The sequence below is a fragment of the Pongo pygmaeus genome, chromosome 1, assembly GCF_028885625.2.
Source record: "Pongo pygmaeus isolate AG05252 chromosome 1, NHGRI_mPonPyg2-v2.0_pri, whole genome shotgun sequence".
Taxonomy (NCBI): Eukaryota; Metazoa; Chordata; class Mammalia; order Primates; family Hominidae; genus Pongo; species Pongo pygmaeus.
Window position 1 is genome coordinate 203,096,184 of NC_072373.2, and position 18,067 is coordinate 203,114,250.

General features: G+C 42.7%; 1 protein-coding gene across 11 annotated transcripts in view; it reads right to left on the bottom strand.

Annotated features, from left to right (window-relative positions):
* Nucleotides 1-1,176: 1,176 nt before the first annotated feature.
* The window catches only part of FAM76A (family with sequence similarity 76 member A), a 37,584-nt gene continuing 20,693 nt past the window's right edge, over nucleotides 1,177-18,067 (bottom strand). For 2 of the 11 annotated variants that reach the window (XM_054498534.2, XM_054498544.2), the window contains 4 exons: nucleotides 15,159-15,245; nucleotides 8,982-9,117; nucleotides 4,659-4,760; nucleotides 1,177-3,790 (listed from right to left, as the gene is read on the bottom strand). In XM_054498534.2, the coding sequence (XP_054354509.1) occupies nucleotides 3,704-3,790; nucleotides 4,659-4,760; nucleotides 8,982-9,117; nucleotides 15,159-15,245 (412 nt within the window). In that variant the 3' untranslated portion in view covers nucleotides 1,177-3,703. The other 9 variants (XM_054498540.2, XM_054498550.2, XM_054498515.2 and 6 more) reach the window with 8 other exon arrangements.

Below are 18,067 nucleotides of genomic sequence, written 5' to 3' on the forward strand. Positions count from 1 at the left end.
TCTTTGGGAGGCCAAGGAGAGAGGATCACTTGAGTCCAGGAGTTCAAGACCAGTCTGGGCAACATACTGAGACCTCATCTCTACAAAAAATAAACAAAATTAGCCACGAATGGTGGTACATGCCTGTAGTCCAAACTACTTGGAAGGCTGAGGTGGAAGGATCAATTGAGCCTGGGAGGTCAAAGGGGCAGTGAGCTGAGATCGCACCACTGTACTCTGGCCTAAGTGACAGAGAGACTGTCTCAAAAAATTTTTTTTGGCCAGGCGCAGTGGCTCACGCCTGTAATCCCAGCACTTTGGGAGGCTGAGGTGGGCATATTACCTGAGGTCAGGAGTTCGACACCAGCCTGTCCAACATGGTGAAATCCCGTCTCTACTAAAAATACAAAAAAATTAGCCGAATGTGGTGGTGCGCACCTGTAGTTCCAGCTACTTGGGAGGCTGAGGCTGGAGAATCACTTGATCGCGGAAGGCAGAGGTTGCAGTGAGCCGAGATCATGCCACTGCACTCCAGCCTGGGTGACAGAGCATGACTCCATTTAAAAAAAAAAAAGTTTTTTTTAAATCAAGGAACAATGGTGGTGTGGTGGTGTCCAATATTCCACTTAATGGAAGCCCCATAAGTACAATAACTTGGTTTTGTCACTGCTGTAACTGCACTGCCTAGCACAGTACCTATCACAACATGAGCACTTACACTGGGTAAACAGAATCACCAAGAGGCCGGGTGTGGTAGCTCATGCCTGTAATCCTAGCACTTTGGGAGGCTGAGGTGGGCGGATGGCTTGAGTCCAGGAGTTGGAGACCAGCCTGGATGGCAAAACCCTATCATTACAAAAAATACAAAAATTAGCTGAGTATGGTGGTGTGCATCTGTAGTCCCAGCTACTTGGGAGGCTGAGGTGGGAGAATCCCCAGGAAGTTGGGGCTGCAGTGATCCACTTGCCACTGTACTCCAGCCTGGATGACTGAGTGAGAGACTCTGTCTCAAAACAGTCATAGAAGAAAGAAAGAATGAGTTTATTCTCTAATGGACAGGAAATTCCTAATTAGCAGTTAGGCTTTTAATTTTTTAAGTCTATAAGCAAGACAAACTTTTCTAGGCTGAAGGGCTGAAGGGGATAACGGGGTATGTCTACTGGTAAATCAGCAAGAAATTAAAACAAAATCCAACAATTACACTTGAGTCAATGTGAATTTTTATTAACACACATTTGTCAAAGTCTGTACAAACCAAAACATTCCTGTGTTTTAAAATGTCCATTATTACAAACATACAAAGAAACAAAAGGTGTTACCAAAAGTTAGCTACTCAATTTCATGGTAAAACAGTGTCATGATTTTTAAAAATCAAAATTTCAAGACTGAGGTTTCTTATTTCCCTTTTTGGAACTTACGGAAAGTTAGAAAATGTGTGAATTTGCTTTATATTAAATGCCAAGACCTTAAAAAAAGATTTAGTATAAAACTAAGTATGTTTTTATATTGTCATACATCATGTAACAGAATTTCAGTCCTTAAAATAAAATTAAAAAAAAAACCACCATGACTGTCATTTCCCCCTAATTTTTCTCCCATAGTCAATGCAAATGCATCTGAAAAATATTATGACAGTTTATCTTTACCTAAAAGCTTCTCATTCAAAAACTTTACAAAACTATTTAGCACTGCCATTTCCCTTGCTTAGAAGGGAAAATTATATCCCCTAGTAGGGTGATATATAAGCGACATGGTCCACTGTATCCCTTATCAGAAGGAAACCACCATTTCCACATCTCTGCCCAATTATGTGTAGGACTCCATTTATGAGAATGCTATCACAAATTATAGAGCATCTGCTTCCTGGAAATGCCTAGAAGTTAAATTTAGTACTATAATTTTTGGTAGACTGAGGTACAAATGTTATCTGCCCTCGTTATTATTTCTAATTCTAGTACCCCCTGCATAAATGATTCTAGGGTAGTTGGTTTTGTTGTTTCATGGCACACATGACACACCCTAATTCCTTTCACAAACATCACATAGAGGACCTGAGAGTATGCCTAGAAATGTAAATCTATCCCCTTTCCTGGAAAAGTAAATCCATATTCCTACAGGGTTAAGAAGGGAAGATAGGCAGGGCACACATAACTCTGGTTGAGGCAAAGCGCTTCTGAGAAGCATCTGTTTTCAATACATATCCATGAAAAGCAGGGAGTGTATGGGCTCAGGTGGGTGAGGAGTGGGGAGAAGGTATAGTGATACCACTTATCCCAGACTCAAGAGTCCTTACTAGAGCAGCTCATGCTGACCCCCAAAATGCTCTGTAGTTCAAATATTATTCTTTTTTTTTTTTTTTTGAGACGAAGTCTCACTCCATTGCCCAGGCTGCAGTGCAGTGTTGCGATTTCAGCTCATTGCAACCTCTGCCTCCCAGGTTCGAGCAGTTCTCCTGCCTCAGCCTCCTGGGTAGCTGGGATTACAGGTGCGTGCCACCAGGCCCGGCTAATTTTTGTATTTTTTTAGTACAGATGGGGTTTTACCATGTTGGCCAGGATGGTCTCAAACTCCTAACCTCAAATGATCCACCTGCCTTGGCCTCCCAAATTGCTGGTATTACAGGCGTGAGCCACCGCGCCCGACCATATTATTCCATTTTTAATCTGTTCATTCATGTAAAAAAAAGTTCTCTGACAGCAGCCCAGTATGACAACTGATATAAGCAAATAAAGGATTTTATTTTTTAAAGAAGTGGCAGTGTGAGAATTTAAAATCAATCACATAAAACAATCAGGAAAAGGGTGGGGAGAGAAGTGTCCAGTACAACCTGGACAACCTTGCTTTCTGCCCTTACTTAAAAAGACAGACGGTTCAAATCTTTGCTACCTCCCTTAAGTATCTCCATAAATGCTCTTCCAAGAAATCCTCCAAAAGGCACTTAGCTCCATACTTATGCATTGAATTGTTTCACCTTAGCAATCAGTTTTTAAGACTCCAAGGTAACAAGAAAAGATCTGATTATTTTACTAAAAGCTAGTGAATAGGACTGTTTTTTTTCAAGAGGCATCACTTTTACAAGAACTAGCTAGACTACCATTATTCCTTTATCAAGAAAAAGTTTCTTTTTTAAAAAATAAATAAAACTCTGGCTATACATAGTACAAAGTTCATACACAATACATCCGGAAAAAAACCCAAGAGTATACCCTGAAGCAAAAGGTTTATTGGAGAGAGAAAGCCTCTTCCATTATACCAAGTCTGAAGGTGGCAGTTTTCAAAGTTCAGAGGGTGGCAGTGATATATAATTAATGCCAAACTGTTTGCTCATGGGTATGGCAGGATGCAATGATGGATCAAAAAAAAAAAAAAAAAAAAAAAAACCAAATCATTCTGCACATTACACTGAGCAGTGACCACCACAAAAAAAAAAAAAAAAAAAAAAAGAATAGAACCAAAATAGATAGAGAAGAGGAAGAAGAAAAAGAAAAGTCCTAATAGTAAGAGAAAGAGAGAGAGCTTGAAATCCCAAACACTCAAGCATGCAGTCTAACACAGCACAAACCAGGTGTTTCCATTCAGCCCACTGCAATCGCACAAAGAAGGATAACTGTAATAAAATAGAGATTTCTTAAGAAAGCTTGCAATTCCCACAGAACAGCCAGGTCTCCAACCCTAACCCTGGACAACTCCATTTGCTGTTGCTAGGGAGCCTCCTTGAGGTCTGTCATGGAGAGGTTATAGCTCCTGACTTCTCTGACTTCTTGCTCTTGGACAAAGCAGCTGCCTGCTTCAGGAGCTCTCGGTTTTTGGCCTAAAGAAAAAAAAAATCAGTGCAAGAAGGATGTTTCAAACAGGATATAATCTATTTTTCATGCAGAATAAGTGCAGACGCTAAGGCAGACAATGTGGAGGGTCAGAAAGAGATGAACAATTCCAGAGGTGGAAAACAACAGGAAGCTCTAGGGCTTGAAACTTGGTTCAGGAAAAAAAAGTATTTGCCAGAGGTTAATCAGTGTACCTCAATCTCTTGGGACCCACTGTTACAAAGGGATGCTTTATGCAATACAAACTGTGAAGTGACTTCATGAGCTGGATAAACAGAATCTATAATTCAGACATCTGGAATCACATCTGGTTTATTCAAAAATCAAAGAACATACTTAATAATTCTACTGTTTTTGAGGGGAAAAGATCAGAACACATCCAAGAGTGAAACAATACAAAGTATCTACAGGCTGGGCATGGTGGCTCACGCCTGTAATCCTAGCACTTTGTGAGGTTGAGGTGGGAAGACTGCTTGAAGCCAGGAGTTCAAGACTAGCCCAGGCAATATAGCGAGAGCCCATCTCTACAAAAAAATTAAAAAATAAATTAGTGGGGTATGGTGGTATATGGCTGTGGTCTTCACTACTTGGAAGGTTGAGGTGGGAGGATGGGAGGATCACCTGAGCCTGGGAGGTTGAGGCTGCAGTGAGCCATGATCGTGCCACTGCCCTCCAGCCTGGGTGACAGAGAACCTGTCTCAAAAAAAAAACAAAAAACAAAACTAAAAGGAGGATTAACATGATTTGGTAATACTTTGAGAAAAAAAGAAATCTAAGAGATGATCACTTAAAATAGAATCAGCTAGGTATACCAGGTAGGTACACAATTTTAGCACATAAAATAAGCAGAGTCACCTGCAGTTGTTCTGTGACTTCTTTGTGGGTTTTCTCCATCTGGTTCATTTTGGCTCTCATCTGCGATTCCTGGTACTGAAAATCAGCCTTCAACTCTGTAATCTGAGGGAAACAAGGCAGAGTAACCAGAAGAAATTTCTGTGCAATAAAAAAAAATTGCTTTCAGAGAGCTAAATGGTCACCCAAATTAATGAAATCCAGGGCTGTCCTGCAGATCCGTATCTAAATCAAAGTCAGGGAATTCCACACCCTCTTTTTCTCTAAAGCTTTCCTGAAAATTACACAAAGTCCTGAACTAACATTTCTGAATATTTGAGAATAATAGTTGCTACCAATTACTGAACTTTTACTATGTTGCAGAAAAACTAATTATATTACTTCAGTAGATCTTTATGATAACACTGTGAGAGTAGTAGTCCCATTTTATAGGGGAGAAAACTGATCTTTAGAAAGGGTTAAGGAATGTGGCCAAGATCATATACAGAGTTAGCAAGGGGCAGAGCTAGATTTCAAACCCCAGACCCCCTTCTGTTGACTACTATTCAAGGAAATTCTAAATCAGAGGTGATGTGTGAGCTGAGCTTTAAGATGTATTAACAATAGGCACATAAGGTGAGCAGGAGGGCAACCAAGCAGAGAACAGTATAGGCACAGGCAGATAAATGTGAGATAACAGAGATTATTTGAATGGCTGATGAGGTTGGAGAGATGGGCAGGCATTATGCTAAAGAGCCTGTACTCCAAGCTTCCTGAAAGCTTTGGGAAACAATCTGCTTTTGCTCCTTTAAAAACCCTAACTCTGGGCCAGGAGTGGTGGCTCATGCCTGTAATCCCAGCACTTTGGGAGGCCAAAAGGGCGGAATACTTGAGCTCAGGAGTTTGTGACCAACATGGGCAACATGGTGAAACCCCATGTCTACAAAAAAAAAAAAAAAAAAAAGACAAAAATTAGAATAGCTGGGTGTGGTGGTGTGTGCCTGCAGTCCCAGCTACTTAGAGGACGGAGGTGGGAGGATTGCTTGAGCCAGGGAGGTTGAGTTTACAGTGAGCTGAGACTGCACCACTGCCCAACAGCCTGGGCAACAGAGCAAGACCCTGTCTCAAAAAAATAAAAATAATAAATAAATAAAAACTATCTCTGCAAAGCAGTAGAAACAAGTGTTCATCTTGTCCCTGTTTTACAAAAATCCTTTTATGTGCCATTCTGATCTAGTCCACGGAGAGAATATACTTGGGCCATTTTCACTTGACAGTCATGTAGTTATGTGGAAAGAACACAGATTTCTTCCCATGAATTTCCACCTTCCTAGCAGGAGAAAGCATAGCACAGGTGAAAGAACAGTAGAGTCAGAAAGACTTCCAGTCCCTTGTTCCGCCATTTACTAGCTGTGTGGTTTGGACATATTAACCTCTTCGGGTCTGTTTCCTCATCTGTAAAATGAGGTAGAAATTAGATGAATGCAAGTAAGGAATTTACATCAATGTCTTAGCTATTCAGAATGAATCACAGCCTTCTGAACTTGGCACAAAACAACATAAAGAGCCAGGGGAGGAGATCAGAAACCCCTAAGAAGAAAAATACTGGAGGCATTCTTCATCTATGAAATGATTATAACAATTCCCACCTCAAAGGCTTTTTTTTTTCTTTTGAGACAGAGTCTTGCTCTGTAGCCCAGGCTGGAGTGCAATGGCGCGATCTCGGCTCACTGCAAGCTCCGCCTCCCCGGTTCACGCCATTCTCCTGCCTCAGCCTCCCGAGTAGCTGGGACTACAGGCGCCTGCCACCATGCCCGGCTAATTTTTTTTGTATTTTTAGTAGAGACAGGGTTTCACCGTGTTAGCCAGGATGGTCTTGATCTCCTGCCTTCGTGATCCACCCGCCTCAGCCTCCCAAAGTGCTGGGATTACAGGCATAAGCCACCAAGCCCAGACTCAAAGGCTTATTATAAGAATAAACGGGCCAGGTGTGGTAGCTCATGCCTGTAATCCCAGCACTTTGGGAGGCTGAGGTGGGCGGGTCACTTGAGGTCAGGAATTCAAGACCAGCCCGGCCAACATGGTGAGACACCCATCTCTATGAAAAATACAAAAATTAGCTGGCTGTGGTGCCACATGCCTGTAATCCGAGCTACTCGGGAGGCTGAGGCAGGAGAATCACTTGAACCCAGGGAGGCAGAGGTTGCAGTGAGCAGAGATTGCACCACTGCACTCCAGCTTGGGTGACAGAGCAAGACCCTGTCTCAATCAAAAACAAAAACAAAAATCAGCCAGGTGTGGTGGTGCACGCCTGTAGTCCCAGCTAGCTATTCAGGAGGCTGAGGCACAAGAATCACTTAAACCCAGGAGTCAGAGGTTGCAGTGAACTATTGCACCACTGCACTCCAGCCTGGGTGACAGAGCAAGACTCTGTCTCAAAAAAAAAAAAAAAAAAAAGAATAAATGAGTTAATACATATAAGGCACTTAAAACAGAGCTAGGCACAAAGTTAGCATCCAATAAAAGTTAGCTATTATTATTATAATATTAAGGCAAAATGAGATATTCTTTTTTGTTTGTTTTTGGAGACAGGGTCTGGCTCTGTCACCCACAGGCTGGAGTGCAGCGGTATGATCACTGCTCACCACAGCCTTGACCTCCCAGGCTAAGGTGATCCTCCCACCTTAGCCTCCCAAGTAGCTGGGACCATAGGTGAACACCATTAAGCCCTGCTAATTTTTGTATTTTTTGCAGAGATGAGGTTTCACCAATGGCCCAGGCTGGTCTTGAATTCCTGGGCTCAAGCAATCTGCCTGCCTCAGCCTCCCAAAGTGTTGGGATTACGGGTGTAAGCCAGTGTGCCCAGCCTAAAAATGAGATACTATTTAGAAAACCTGAAAACAAGATAACAGACATGAATCAGAGTAAGAATATAAAAATGGAAGGCAACTTCAGACCATAATAAGACTGGTCTTATTCTGAAGATATTAATGTGATGATATTAGAAATGTAAGATAGAAGATATTCTGATGTGAAAATAAAATATTAACACTGAGGCCGGGCACAGTGGCTCACACCTGTAATCCCAACACTTTGGGAGGATGAGGCAGGCAGATCACTTGAGATCAGGAGTTCGAGACCAGCCTGTCCAACATGGCGAAACTCCATCTCTACTGAAAATAGAAAAATTAGCCAGGCATGGTGGCAGGCACCTGTAATCCCAGCTACTTGGGAGGTTGAGGTAGGAGAATCGCTTGAACTCAGGAGGCAGAGGTTGCAGTGAGCCTGGGCGACAGAGACTCTGTCTCAAAAAACAAAAAAAGAAAAAAAAGAGTATTAATACTGAAGATAAACTAAGATATTAAAATATTAACATATTAAAGATGGGTCACTTAGTAAGAGTTGTCAGCAGTGGAAGCACAGTGACATAAGAGTCATGGCAGAAGGCCCACATGAACACTGTTCAGGGAAGAGGAAGAACTGTCCCATGAACTTTGAGTATTATTGTCCCACAGACATGGCCATCCCCATGAGAAAAGAAAGAGACATTAGGTTCTTTTAGCCGGACAGCATTGAACATTCCAGTTACATAACTACCTCCTCTCGTCCCAACTCTATGCTTATTCAGCACCTTCTGATTACAGCCTCTCCAGGTAGCTCACACCAAGAACAGTGTGCTGTTACATGCTCCGCTGTGAACTGAGATGTGAACACTGGTTTTTTAATACATTGTCTCTGTAAGCTCAGTTAACAAATGTCCTCTCCGAGGCCGGGGCAATGGCTCACGTTTGTAATCCTAGCACTTTGGGAGGCTGAGATGGAAGAATCACTTAAGACCAGGAGTTCAAGACCATTCTGGGCAACATAATAAGACCATGTCTCTACAAAAAATTTTAAAAATTGGCCGGGTACAGTGGCACATGCCTGTAGTCCAAGCTACTCAGGGGGCTGAGATGGGAGGATTGCCTGAGCCTGGAAGGTAGAGGCTGCAGTAGCCATGATTGTGCCACTGCACTCCAGCCAGGGTGACACAGCTGAGACCCTGTCTCAAAAACAAAACAAAACAAAACAAAACAAAAAACAAAATGTCCTCTTTGAGAAGTGGAAGCTGCAAGTGCTGAGAAAAATCAGTTTTTTGAGCCCAACTGACTGGAGTAATGCCATCCCAAGAGTCATCTTGGCAGACAGCCAGCCTCTCCCCAGGATATCCCAACCTTGACATAGGATCTCAAAGTGTCAATGTTAAGTACCCAACAAACATCAGTTAAAAAGGGTTATTATCATGTCCCATAACACATATCTCACCCTCGCATCATTCTGGTCATAGAGGAATTAACTAAACCATACCTTCTTCTCTTTCTCTAAAATCATTTGATCCTTTTGATGCAACATCTTCTTCAGGGTAGCCACTTCTTCCTTCAGTTGGGCAATGATGACAAAGTGGTCAGTGCCTGGTGAGTCCAGAGCCAGGTCTGGGGAGAAGCTAAATTTAAAAATCAGGGGAAAATATTTTAACTTGGATGGATAAACTTTTCTCTACCTGAGGATGCATCCTAGACTACTTGACTGCAAGCTCCTAAAGCGCAGGAATCCTAGCATCAAGAACACTGCACCACACATGCTGGGCTCAACGGCACTTGCTGAGCTGAACTCAGAGGTAAGGTGGCCATCAGATAACTCTACGAACCAAAGCCACAACCTGGCAGCATCCCTGCAGCATCTTCTCTCACATTTAGGACTGAAATAAATGCCACATCCCAAGAGCTAAGGATACTGTTTCAGGTTCCTTAAAGATCCCCAATGATGTACTAGAAAAACCATCCTGATTTTTGTGATTAGATAAATTCCTTAGAATGCCAGATAAATTATAAACTGTGAGCTAATGCATTTTTCTTTAATGCTCCCCTCAGAGCTCGTCTTTCAGGTCCTTGTCTTCTGTCCCAAAGCACCGCAATGCAGTCAGTGTATCTGCTGAGAAGCTGCTGGATTCCCACCCAGGAGCAGTCAGTTCTTTTTCAAAAAAAAAAAAATGAAACAGGAATGAAGCCAGCTTCCCCTGCACTACAAATGGCCTGCAGATTGTCATTTCCAATATCAGGAATTCTGTAACATTGCGTTAGGAAAGGAACAAAGAGGTGGCAAACTCCAGAGTCACACAACAACTTGGGCTTTCAACAGATTCCTCCCAAAAACAACATTAGAGCACTCTATTTTGTCAAAGTGCCAGGTGGACTCTATGTCCTCTTAGCAGAGCCTCTTAAGAAGGGACAGTTTTAGGCCGGGCACGGTGGTTCACGCCTATAATCCCAGCACTTTGGGAGGCCAAGGCAGGCGGATCACCTGAGGTCGGGAGTTCGAGACCAGCCTGAACAACATGGAGAAACCTCATCTCTACTAAAAATAAAAAATTAACCAGGCGTGGTGGCGCATGCCTGTAATCCCAGCTACTCGGGAGGCTGAGACAGGACAATTGCTTGAACCTGGGAGGCGGAGGTTGCAGTGAGCCAAGATTGTGCCATTGCACTCCAGCCTGGGCAACAAGAGCGAAACTCCGTCTCAAAAAAAAAAAAAAAGAAGGGACAGTTTCAGGAAATCTGCAAAATCCCAAAATTATATGTACAATCTTGTCTACACATATAATGGGCGGTTTTTAGAGTGAGGATCCATAGCTTTCAATGGCCAGTCAGAAGTGCCTCAGACTCAAAACAAGTTAAGGAATCACTGCCAAGAGGGTCAAATCCTGTTCTCTAGAGAGTTTCCAAAGAATGCTCTTTACTTTTCCCAGGACAATCTTTAAAGTAAAACACAAACCTGTTTTTCCTAAGCAAACACTGGAATACTCATTCTCAACTCCCTATATATAGCAACAACTCACTGTTCTTATATCCTAAACCACATCTAATAGCCAACATTTCTCTACACAGGAAGAAACTCCAAATAGCAAGCCTAACCAGTGGACAAACTACCTCACAGTTACCAAGTCAAACATTTCTATGGCTAGGACTGGAAGACATAAATAATCGACAAGAATATTCCTACCCTCCTCTCAGTTTACATGAAGCATATGAGAAGACTGTCAGAGGAAGAATGAATCAATGCTCTCATAACTAATGAATGGATGGAATTACTGCATAACAAAAATAAATGCAAAATCATAAAACAAGGTGTGCAGGAGAAATTACTGAAAGGACCTAATACAGTCTCCACTAGTTTCAGATCTGGAAGTACCCTTAGAGCTGCAGTCTCACATCTGTTTCAATACCTGCTAAGGACCTGTCTTTCTTCAACTGAATAGAGTCTATTTAAACCCATAACTAGAGTAATGAGCTAATGTAAGTAACTTTTTGCTGTCCCCAAACCTCTTAATGCCCTACCCTTCCTGCTTCTTGTGAGAGGATTCCCCCCATACCAATAAATAGTTGACAACACCCATCCTTTCTATCCTGTGTTAGGGACTGACCTCACTAACTCTCTCTTTTTTTTCTTTTTGAGACAGAGTTTCACTCTTGTTGCCTAGGCTGGAGTGCAATGGCACGATCTCGGCTCACCACAACCTCCAGCTCACCACAACCTCTGCCTTCTGGGTTCAAGTGATTCTCTCGCCTTAGCCTCTCGAGTAGCTGGGATTACAGGCATGCGCCACCATGCCTGGCTAATTTTTGTGTTTTTAGTAGAGACGGGGCTTCTCCATGTTGGTCAGGCTGGTCTCGAACTCCCGACCTCAGGTGATCCACCCACCTTGGCCTCCCAAAGTGCTGGGATTACAGGCGTGAGCCACCGTGCCCAGCCCTCACTAACTCTCTAATTCCTGGTTCAGTAAGAACTGCTAGAAATGAAAAAAGATGGCTAGGGCAACAAGGCAGAAAAACCAGTCTCTTTCCTAATGGCTCCAATGACAGGGAACTACTGCTTCCCCAGAAAAATTGTTTTTTACAAAAGCTCGTAATGTAAGAACAATTTTCTTGGGTTGAGCCAAAACCTGCCTCTCTATAACCCTACATATTGGTCCTGAGTCTGTCCTCAAAGGCTATACAGATTAAGTCTAATCTTTCAGGCACATTTCAGAGGGAGAATAAAATGAAACTACGAGTTAAAAAAAAGAATGTCCTTTAGAAACAATAAACCACAAGCTGTGCCTGAGTGCCACCAGCTGTTGTGGCTGCTTTTTTGATTGCCTATGGAACAATAAACAAACATGATTAAAAAGTAGCCAGTGTATTTTCTAGAGGAAGGAAAACTAGAAATTAACTTACATTTTCCTAAAATTGAAAAGTTTTTGTTACAATTTCAACAAACAAATTAGGACATATTGAGACAGAGACTGTGGATTTTGTAGGATACTTAGGAAAAAAAAAGACTAAAGCATCTTATAAAGCCATTTTTGAAAGCTAAAATGTGTTCTGTCTAAAAAAAATGGAAGGCTAATGGATAAAGAAAAAGGAGGAAAAATAATCAAACATACCTCAATATTAAATAAGAGAAGAAAATGTGGTAGTATAGAAAGGTCAATGAAAAACCATTAGGCAGCAACTTGCAGAAAACATGGCGAATAAAAATAAAAGAATAAGAGCATAAATTTAAAAGCATAAGAATATTTTAGGGGCTGGGTCTGGTGGCTCATGCCTACAATCCCAGCATGTCGGGAGGCCAAAGCAGGAGGATCACTTGAGGCCAGGAGTTCGAGACCCCATCTACAAAAAAAAATTAGCCAAGTGTGCTGGCATGTGCCTGTAGTCCCAGCTACTTGGGAGGCTGGGGTGGGAGGATCATTTGAGTCCAGGAGGTCAAGGCTGCAGTGAGCCATAATTGCGCCACTGCACTCCAGCCTGGGTGACACCGTGAGACCTTGTCTCAAAAGAAAAAAAACAAAAAAAAGCCAGGCATAGTGGCTCATTCCTGTAATCCCAACACTTTGGGAGGCCAACATAGGAGGATCACTTGAGCCCAGGAGTTCAAGACTGGCCTGAGTAACATAGTGAAACCCTATTTCTACAAAAAGTACAAAAATTAGGTGGGCATGGTGGTGCATGTCTATAGTCCCAGCTACTTGGGAGGCTTAGGTGGAAGGATCACCTGAGCCCAGGAGGTCGAGGCTGCAGTGAGCCAAGATCGTGCCACTGAATTCCAGCCTGGGCAACAGGGTGAGACCCTGTCTCAAAAAAAAGAAAAAAGAAAAAAGAAATAGGTAGCCAGTGAAATTTTGGTTTGGATGACATTAAAAAAGGACTGTCAAAAAAATGTCAGAATGCTTTTTTCAAAGCAAAGTAAATGCAGGGGAAAAAAATCCACAACAAGTAAAGAGGACAGCAAAGTGGAATTTATCTTGTGCTATGAACATTTAAAAAAAAGAAATGCAAACAAGTAGAATAGAATGTTAAAAATGCTAATGCAGGAACATTTCAAATGGGTATGAAAATAGTTTTTGTGACAGCAGAAAACATTTCCAAATTTTCAAATTATAAATTACTTAGAAAAATAAATTAGCATGTCATTTTAAGGAAAAAGTTATCTCCCCTACCTTTTTTTTTTGAGACACAGTCTCACTGCCTAGGCTCAAGTGCAGTGGCGCAATCATGGCTCACTGCAGCCTCAACTTCCCCAGGCTCAGGTGATCCTCCCACCACAGCCTCCTGAGTAGCTGGAATTACAGGCACACGCCACCATGCCCAGCTAATCTTTAGAGATGGGGTTTCATCATGTTGCCCAGGCTGGTCTCAAACTCCTGGGTGATTCACCAGCCTTGGCCTCCCAAAGTGCTGGGATTACATGTGTGAACGACTGCGCCTGGTCAAAATGATCATTTAATATCTTTTCTGGAGGACACCATGAAAGACCATGTACCTATGTCAAGGATCAGCTTTCTACTTGAGGAAAACAGCATTGCTGATGACTGGATGCAATAAAACACTGAACAGAAAACTTGAGTTTTTAGCTTGGTGTATCCATAGCAATGGACAGCAAGAATAGTGGCAGTATCTCAAGAACAAAATAAGCTAATAGAAAGTGAACATTAAGGACTGGTTGGTTAAACTGGAAGATACGAACGAGCTTTTTCCAGGTCATTCAAACACAGCCTGAATCATATATGAGCACAAAACAGAAATGAATCTAAAGGCATAGGTCTTGGCTTAGGCCTTTATAAAGCAGGGCGTTCAAAAAGTTCATTCCTTGAAGTAGTTTTTTGCAGGGTCACATGCCCTGGCAGAGGTGATGGACAACCTGTGCCACCTCTCTTTCTTCACAATGGCCAGACTAGCTTCTGAGAGAACAGTAAAGCTGGCCAGCAAGATGATCTTTATGGTTCCTCCCCCCATGTAATCTGATTACCTAAATTAAGCATTCCAGAAGGTTCAATTCAAGAAGTTTAAAAATCAATGAAACTAGTTCTAAAATCCTTGTAGAGTCTGAAAGCAAGTTAACAAAAAAGGCAATGGGAAAGAATGTTTTGTATCCCTCTAAATAAACAAAATCAGTCCTGGTAAGCCTATATGCTGGTCTGCTCCTATATCCACTACTGGCTGGGAAGGAGAACTGTGAATGGGAGTTTTCAGGATGGAGATGATTTCAAAGATCTTAGGAAGTGTGTCAGCTGGTTTCACTTCAGGATGCCCAGGCCTGGAGGAACAGAAAAATGGTTGGTCCCAACACTTTGTTGAGAAGAAGCCCACTGTACCAACACAGATGGGACACTCTGGATATTAGGACCCAAGCAGCTCACAAGAGGAAGTACCACTGAGGAGGGGAGAGGAAAGTGAGGACTAAAAGTATGCATTTAGACTGGCTTGAAATGAAACAAAAATATGCAAATGCATCTCATTCTCTCCTGATCCAGAATCTGCACTGGGCTGGCTTTCTGAATGTTAAGGAAGTGTGGATCCTCACAAATTTGGCAACATTGCCTTAATCCCAACCTGTCTTTACCTCTCAAGATCAACTCCTCTCCTGCCTGCAGGAAGATATGGGCAGAGATCACAAAGAAAAGCATGCAGTTCTGGACTTCTTAGAATTAGTGTAGGGGAAGCCGGGCAAGGTAGCTCATGCCTGTAATCCCAGCACTTTGGGAGGCCGAGGTGGGCGGGTCACTTGAGGCCAGGAGTTCGAGTCAACATGGTGAAACCCTGTCTCTACTAAATGTACAAAAATTAGCTGGACATGGTGGTGCTCCTGTAATTCCAACTACTTGGGAGACTGAGACATGGGAATTGCTTGAACCCAGGAGACAGAAGTTGCAGTGAGCCAAAATCGCGCCACTCCACTCCAGCCTGAGTGACAGAGTGAGACTCTGTCTCTTAAAAAAAAATAATAATTTAGTGGACTGCAGAATGCAATTGTTATTAAATCAAGTTACAAGTTCTTATCTTTTAATGACAAGATTAGATTTATAAACAAATATCAGTACTGCTTACTTATAAGATTCACTGACAGCCACAGACTAATTCCAAGGCAGACCCTAAAATGTATTCCTGTTTCAGGAACTGTGTATGCATTTCAAATGTGTGCGCACACATACTCCAACTGGCTCACCTGTCTCCATTAGTTGTGATTGACTCAAACTTGGACTTTTTCTTTGGGATTTCATTTTGAATTGAAGATGTAGAAAGTGTTTTCTGGCTTTTAATGGCAAAAATAGAGAGACACATATTAGAAATCAAAGATTAACAAAACATCACAATGAGTCTGTCAAATAGACCAATGTAAGACAGCAGCTCTTCTATGCAAGAGCTAATAATTCTTGATTAATAAAGAATCTACCAAGGTGATGATTTTGTAGGCCTGGATGGATGGGTAGCTAGTTTCCACAGGATCAAAAAAAAAATTCTTGGCCTTAATTAATTAAATATTACCTGCTTTATTAATAACCATGAGAACAAAAATCAATAAAACTTCAATAAGAGGCCGAGCGCGGTGGCTCACGCCTGTAATCCCAGCACTTTGGGAGGCCGAGGCGGGTGGATCACGAGGTCAGGAGATTGAGACCATCCTGGCTAACACGGTGAAACCCCATCTCTACTAAAAATACAAAAAATTAGCCGGGCGAGGTGGCGGGCGCCTGTAGTCCCAGCTACTTGGGAGGCTGAGGCAGGAGAATGGCTTGAACCCCGGCGGGTGGAGCCTGCGGTGAGCCGAGATCAATCCACTGCACTCCAGCCTGGGTGAAAGAGCGAGACTCCGCCTCAAAAAAAAAAAAAAAAAAAAAAAAAAACTTCAATAAGAAGTATAATCTGTCTTCTAGTTTAAAAAGTTCTTTTGGCTGGGCGCAGTGACTCACACCTATAATCTCAGCACTTTGGGAAGCCGAGGCGGGTGGATCACGAGGTCAGGAGATCGACACCATCCTGGCTAACACGGTAAAACCCCGTCTCTACTAAAAATATGAAAAATTAGCCGGGCGTGGTAGCGGGCGCCTGTAGTCCCAGCTACTTGGGAGGCTGAGGCAGGAGAATGGCGTGAACCCGGGAGGCAGAGCTTGCAGTGAGCGGAGATTGCGCCACTGCACTCCAGCCTGGGCGACAGAGCGAGACTCCGTCTCAAAAAAAAAAAAAAAAAAAAAAAAAGGTCTTTTACATTCACTGTCTCACATGCATCTTATAATTCTGTGAGGTACAGATAAGTTATTATTTCTACTGTACAGAAATAGCTCAAGATCAACTTATCTACCAAAGGACATATAGCTAGTTAGTAGTAAAGCTGGGACTAGAAACCAGGTCAATATATTTGAACTCCTAGTCTAGTTTTATTTTTTTGACATGGAGTCTCACTCTGTCACCCAAGCTGGAGTGCAGTGGCACGATCCTGGTTCACTGCAACCTCCACCTCCTGGCTTCAAGTGATCCTTCCACCTCAGCCTCCCAAATAGCTGGGACTACAGGTGCGCACCACCACACCCAGTTAATTTTGTATTTTTTGGTAGAGATGGGTTTCACCATGTGAGCCAAGCTAGTCTCGAACTCCTAACCTCAAGTGATCCACCTGCCTCGGCCTCCCAAAGTGCTGGGATTACAGGTGTGAGCCACCACACCCGGCCAGTCTAGTTCTTCTTCACTATATTTGTGTTAACCTAGTGGTATCTCAGTCAAACTACAAGACTAAAAATCAGTTTTAGCCCCAATAAGTTCACTCAAAACTGGTCTTGAAACAAAAGCTGGAGGTCTGTCTCTGCTATGCAATCCTTTCACTTTGATGGGTGTTCAACTGCCAAGTCCAAAGGATTCCTCAGACCTTTTCTTACTTGACCTCTCTTCAGCATTTGATACCACTGATACTGCATCCTTCTTCAAATGTTCTCCTCGTTTGGTCATCCCACTTTTGTGACAGCTGCTTCTTAGTTCCTAATCCTTAAATACTGAACGCTTTTAGAGTTCCATTCTCAGCCCTGAATCTGAATTATATCATTTAAGAGCATGATTTTAACAACTACCCATCATAAGTGGTTGGAAATGGTGTTAACTATATCACCTGCATTAGAATCATCTGGGATGTTTATAAAATAATGTAGATTCCTGGACTCTATCCTAGGTCCTACTGAATTAAATTCTGGGGTGGGACTGCTGCAGAAATCTGCTTTTTAATTTTTTTTAATTTTAGAGAGAGTGCCTTACTCTGTTGCCCAGGCTGGAGTGCAATGGCATAATCATGGCTCACAGCAAGCCTCAAACTTCAAGGCTTAAAGCGATCCTCCTATCTCAGTCACCCAAGTAGCTGGGACTACAGGTGTGTGCCACCACACCTGGCTAATATTGTTTTTTGTAGAGATGGGGTCTCACTATGTTGCTCCTGCTAGTCTCAAACTCCTGGCATCAAGCAACCCTCCCACCTCGGCCTCCCAGAGTGTTGGATTTACGGGTGTGAGCCAGCCAATGTATCTGGCCAGAATCTGCATTTTCAAATAATCCCTACCCCCAGTGATTCTTTTCATTGTTGTTGTTTCTTTTTGAGATGGATTCTCGCTCTGTCACCAAGCCTGGAGTGCGGTGGCATGATCTCAACTTACTGCAACCTCCGCCTCCTGGGTTCAAGCGATTCTCCTGCCTCAGCCTCCTGAGTAGCTGGGATTACAGGCACGCACCACCACACCTGGCTAATTTTTGTATTTTTTGTTTTAGTAGAAACAGGGTTTCACCATGTTGGTCAGGCTGGTCTCGAACTCCTGACCTCGTGATGCGCCCGCCTTGGCCTCCCAAAGTGCTGGGATTACGGGCGTGAGCCACCGCACCCAGCTAGATTCTTATGTGCTACCTATGGCCCATGTCCAAACCTCTCTTCTAAGTTCTAGGCTAAGCTCCTAAAAGTAATTCTTCATGCTTCAAACTCAACTTTCCAAAACTAGACCCATTTTCTCCCCTTCCTACATTCTCTCTCAGTTAAGGCTCTATCTATTCACCCAAATAAGAAACCCGGGAATTATCCTTTACTTACTCAGCTCTTGCCCATGT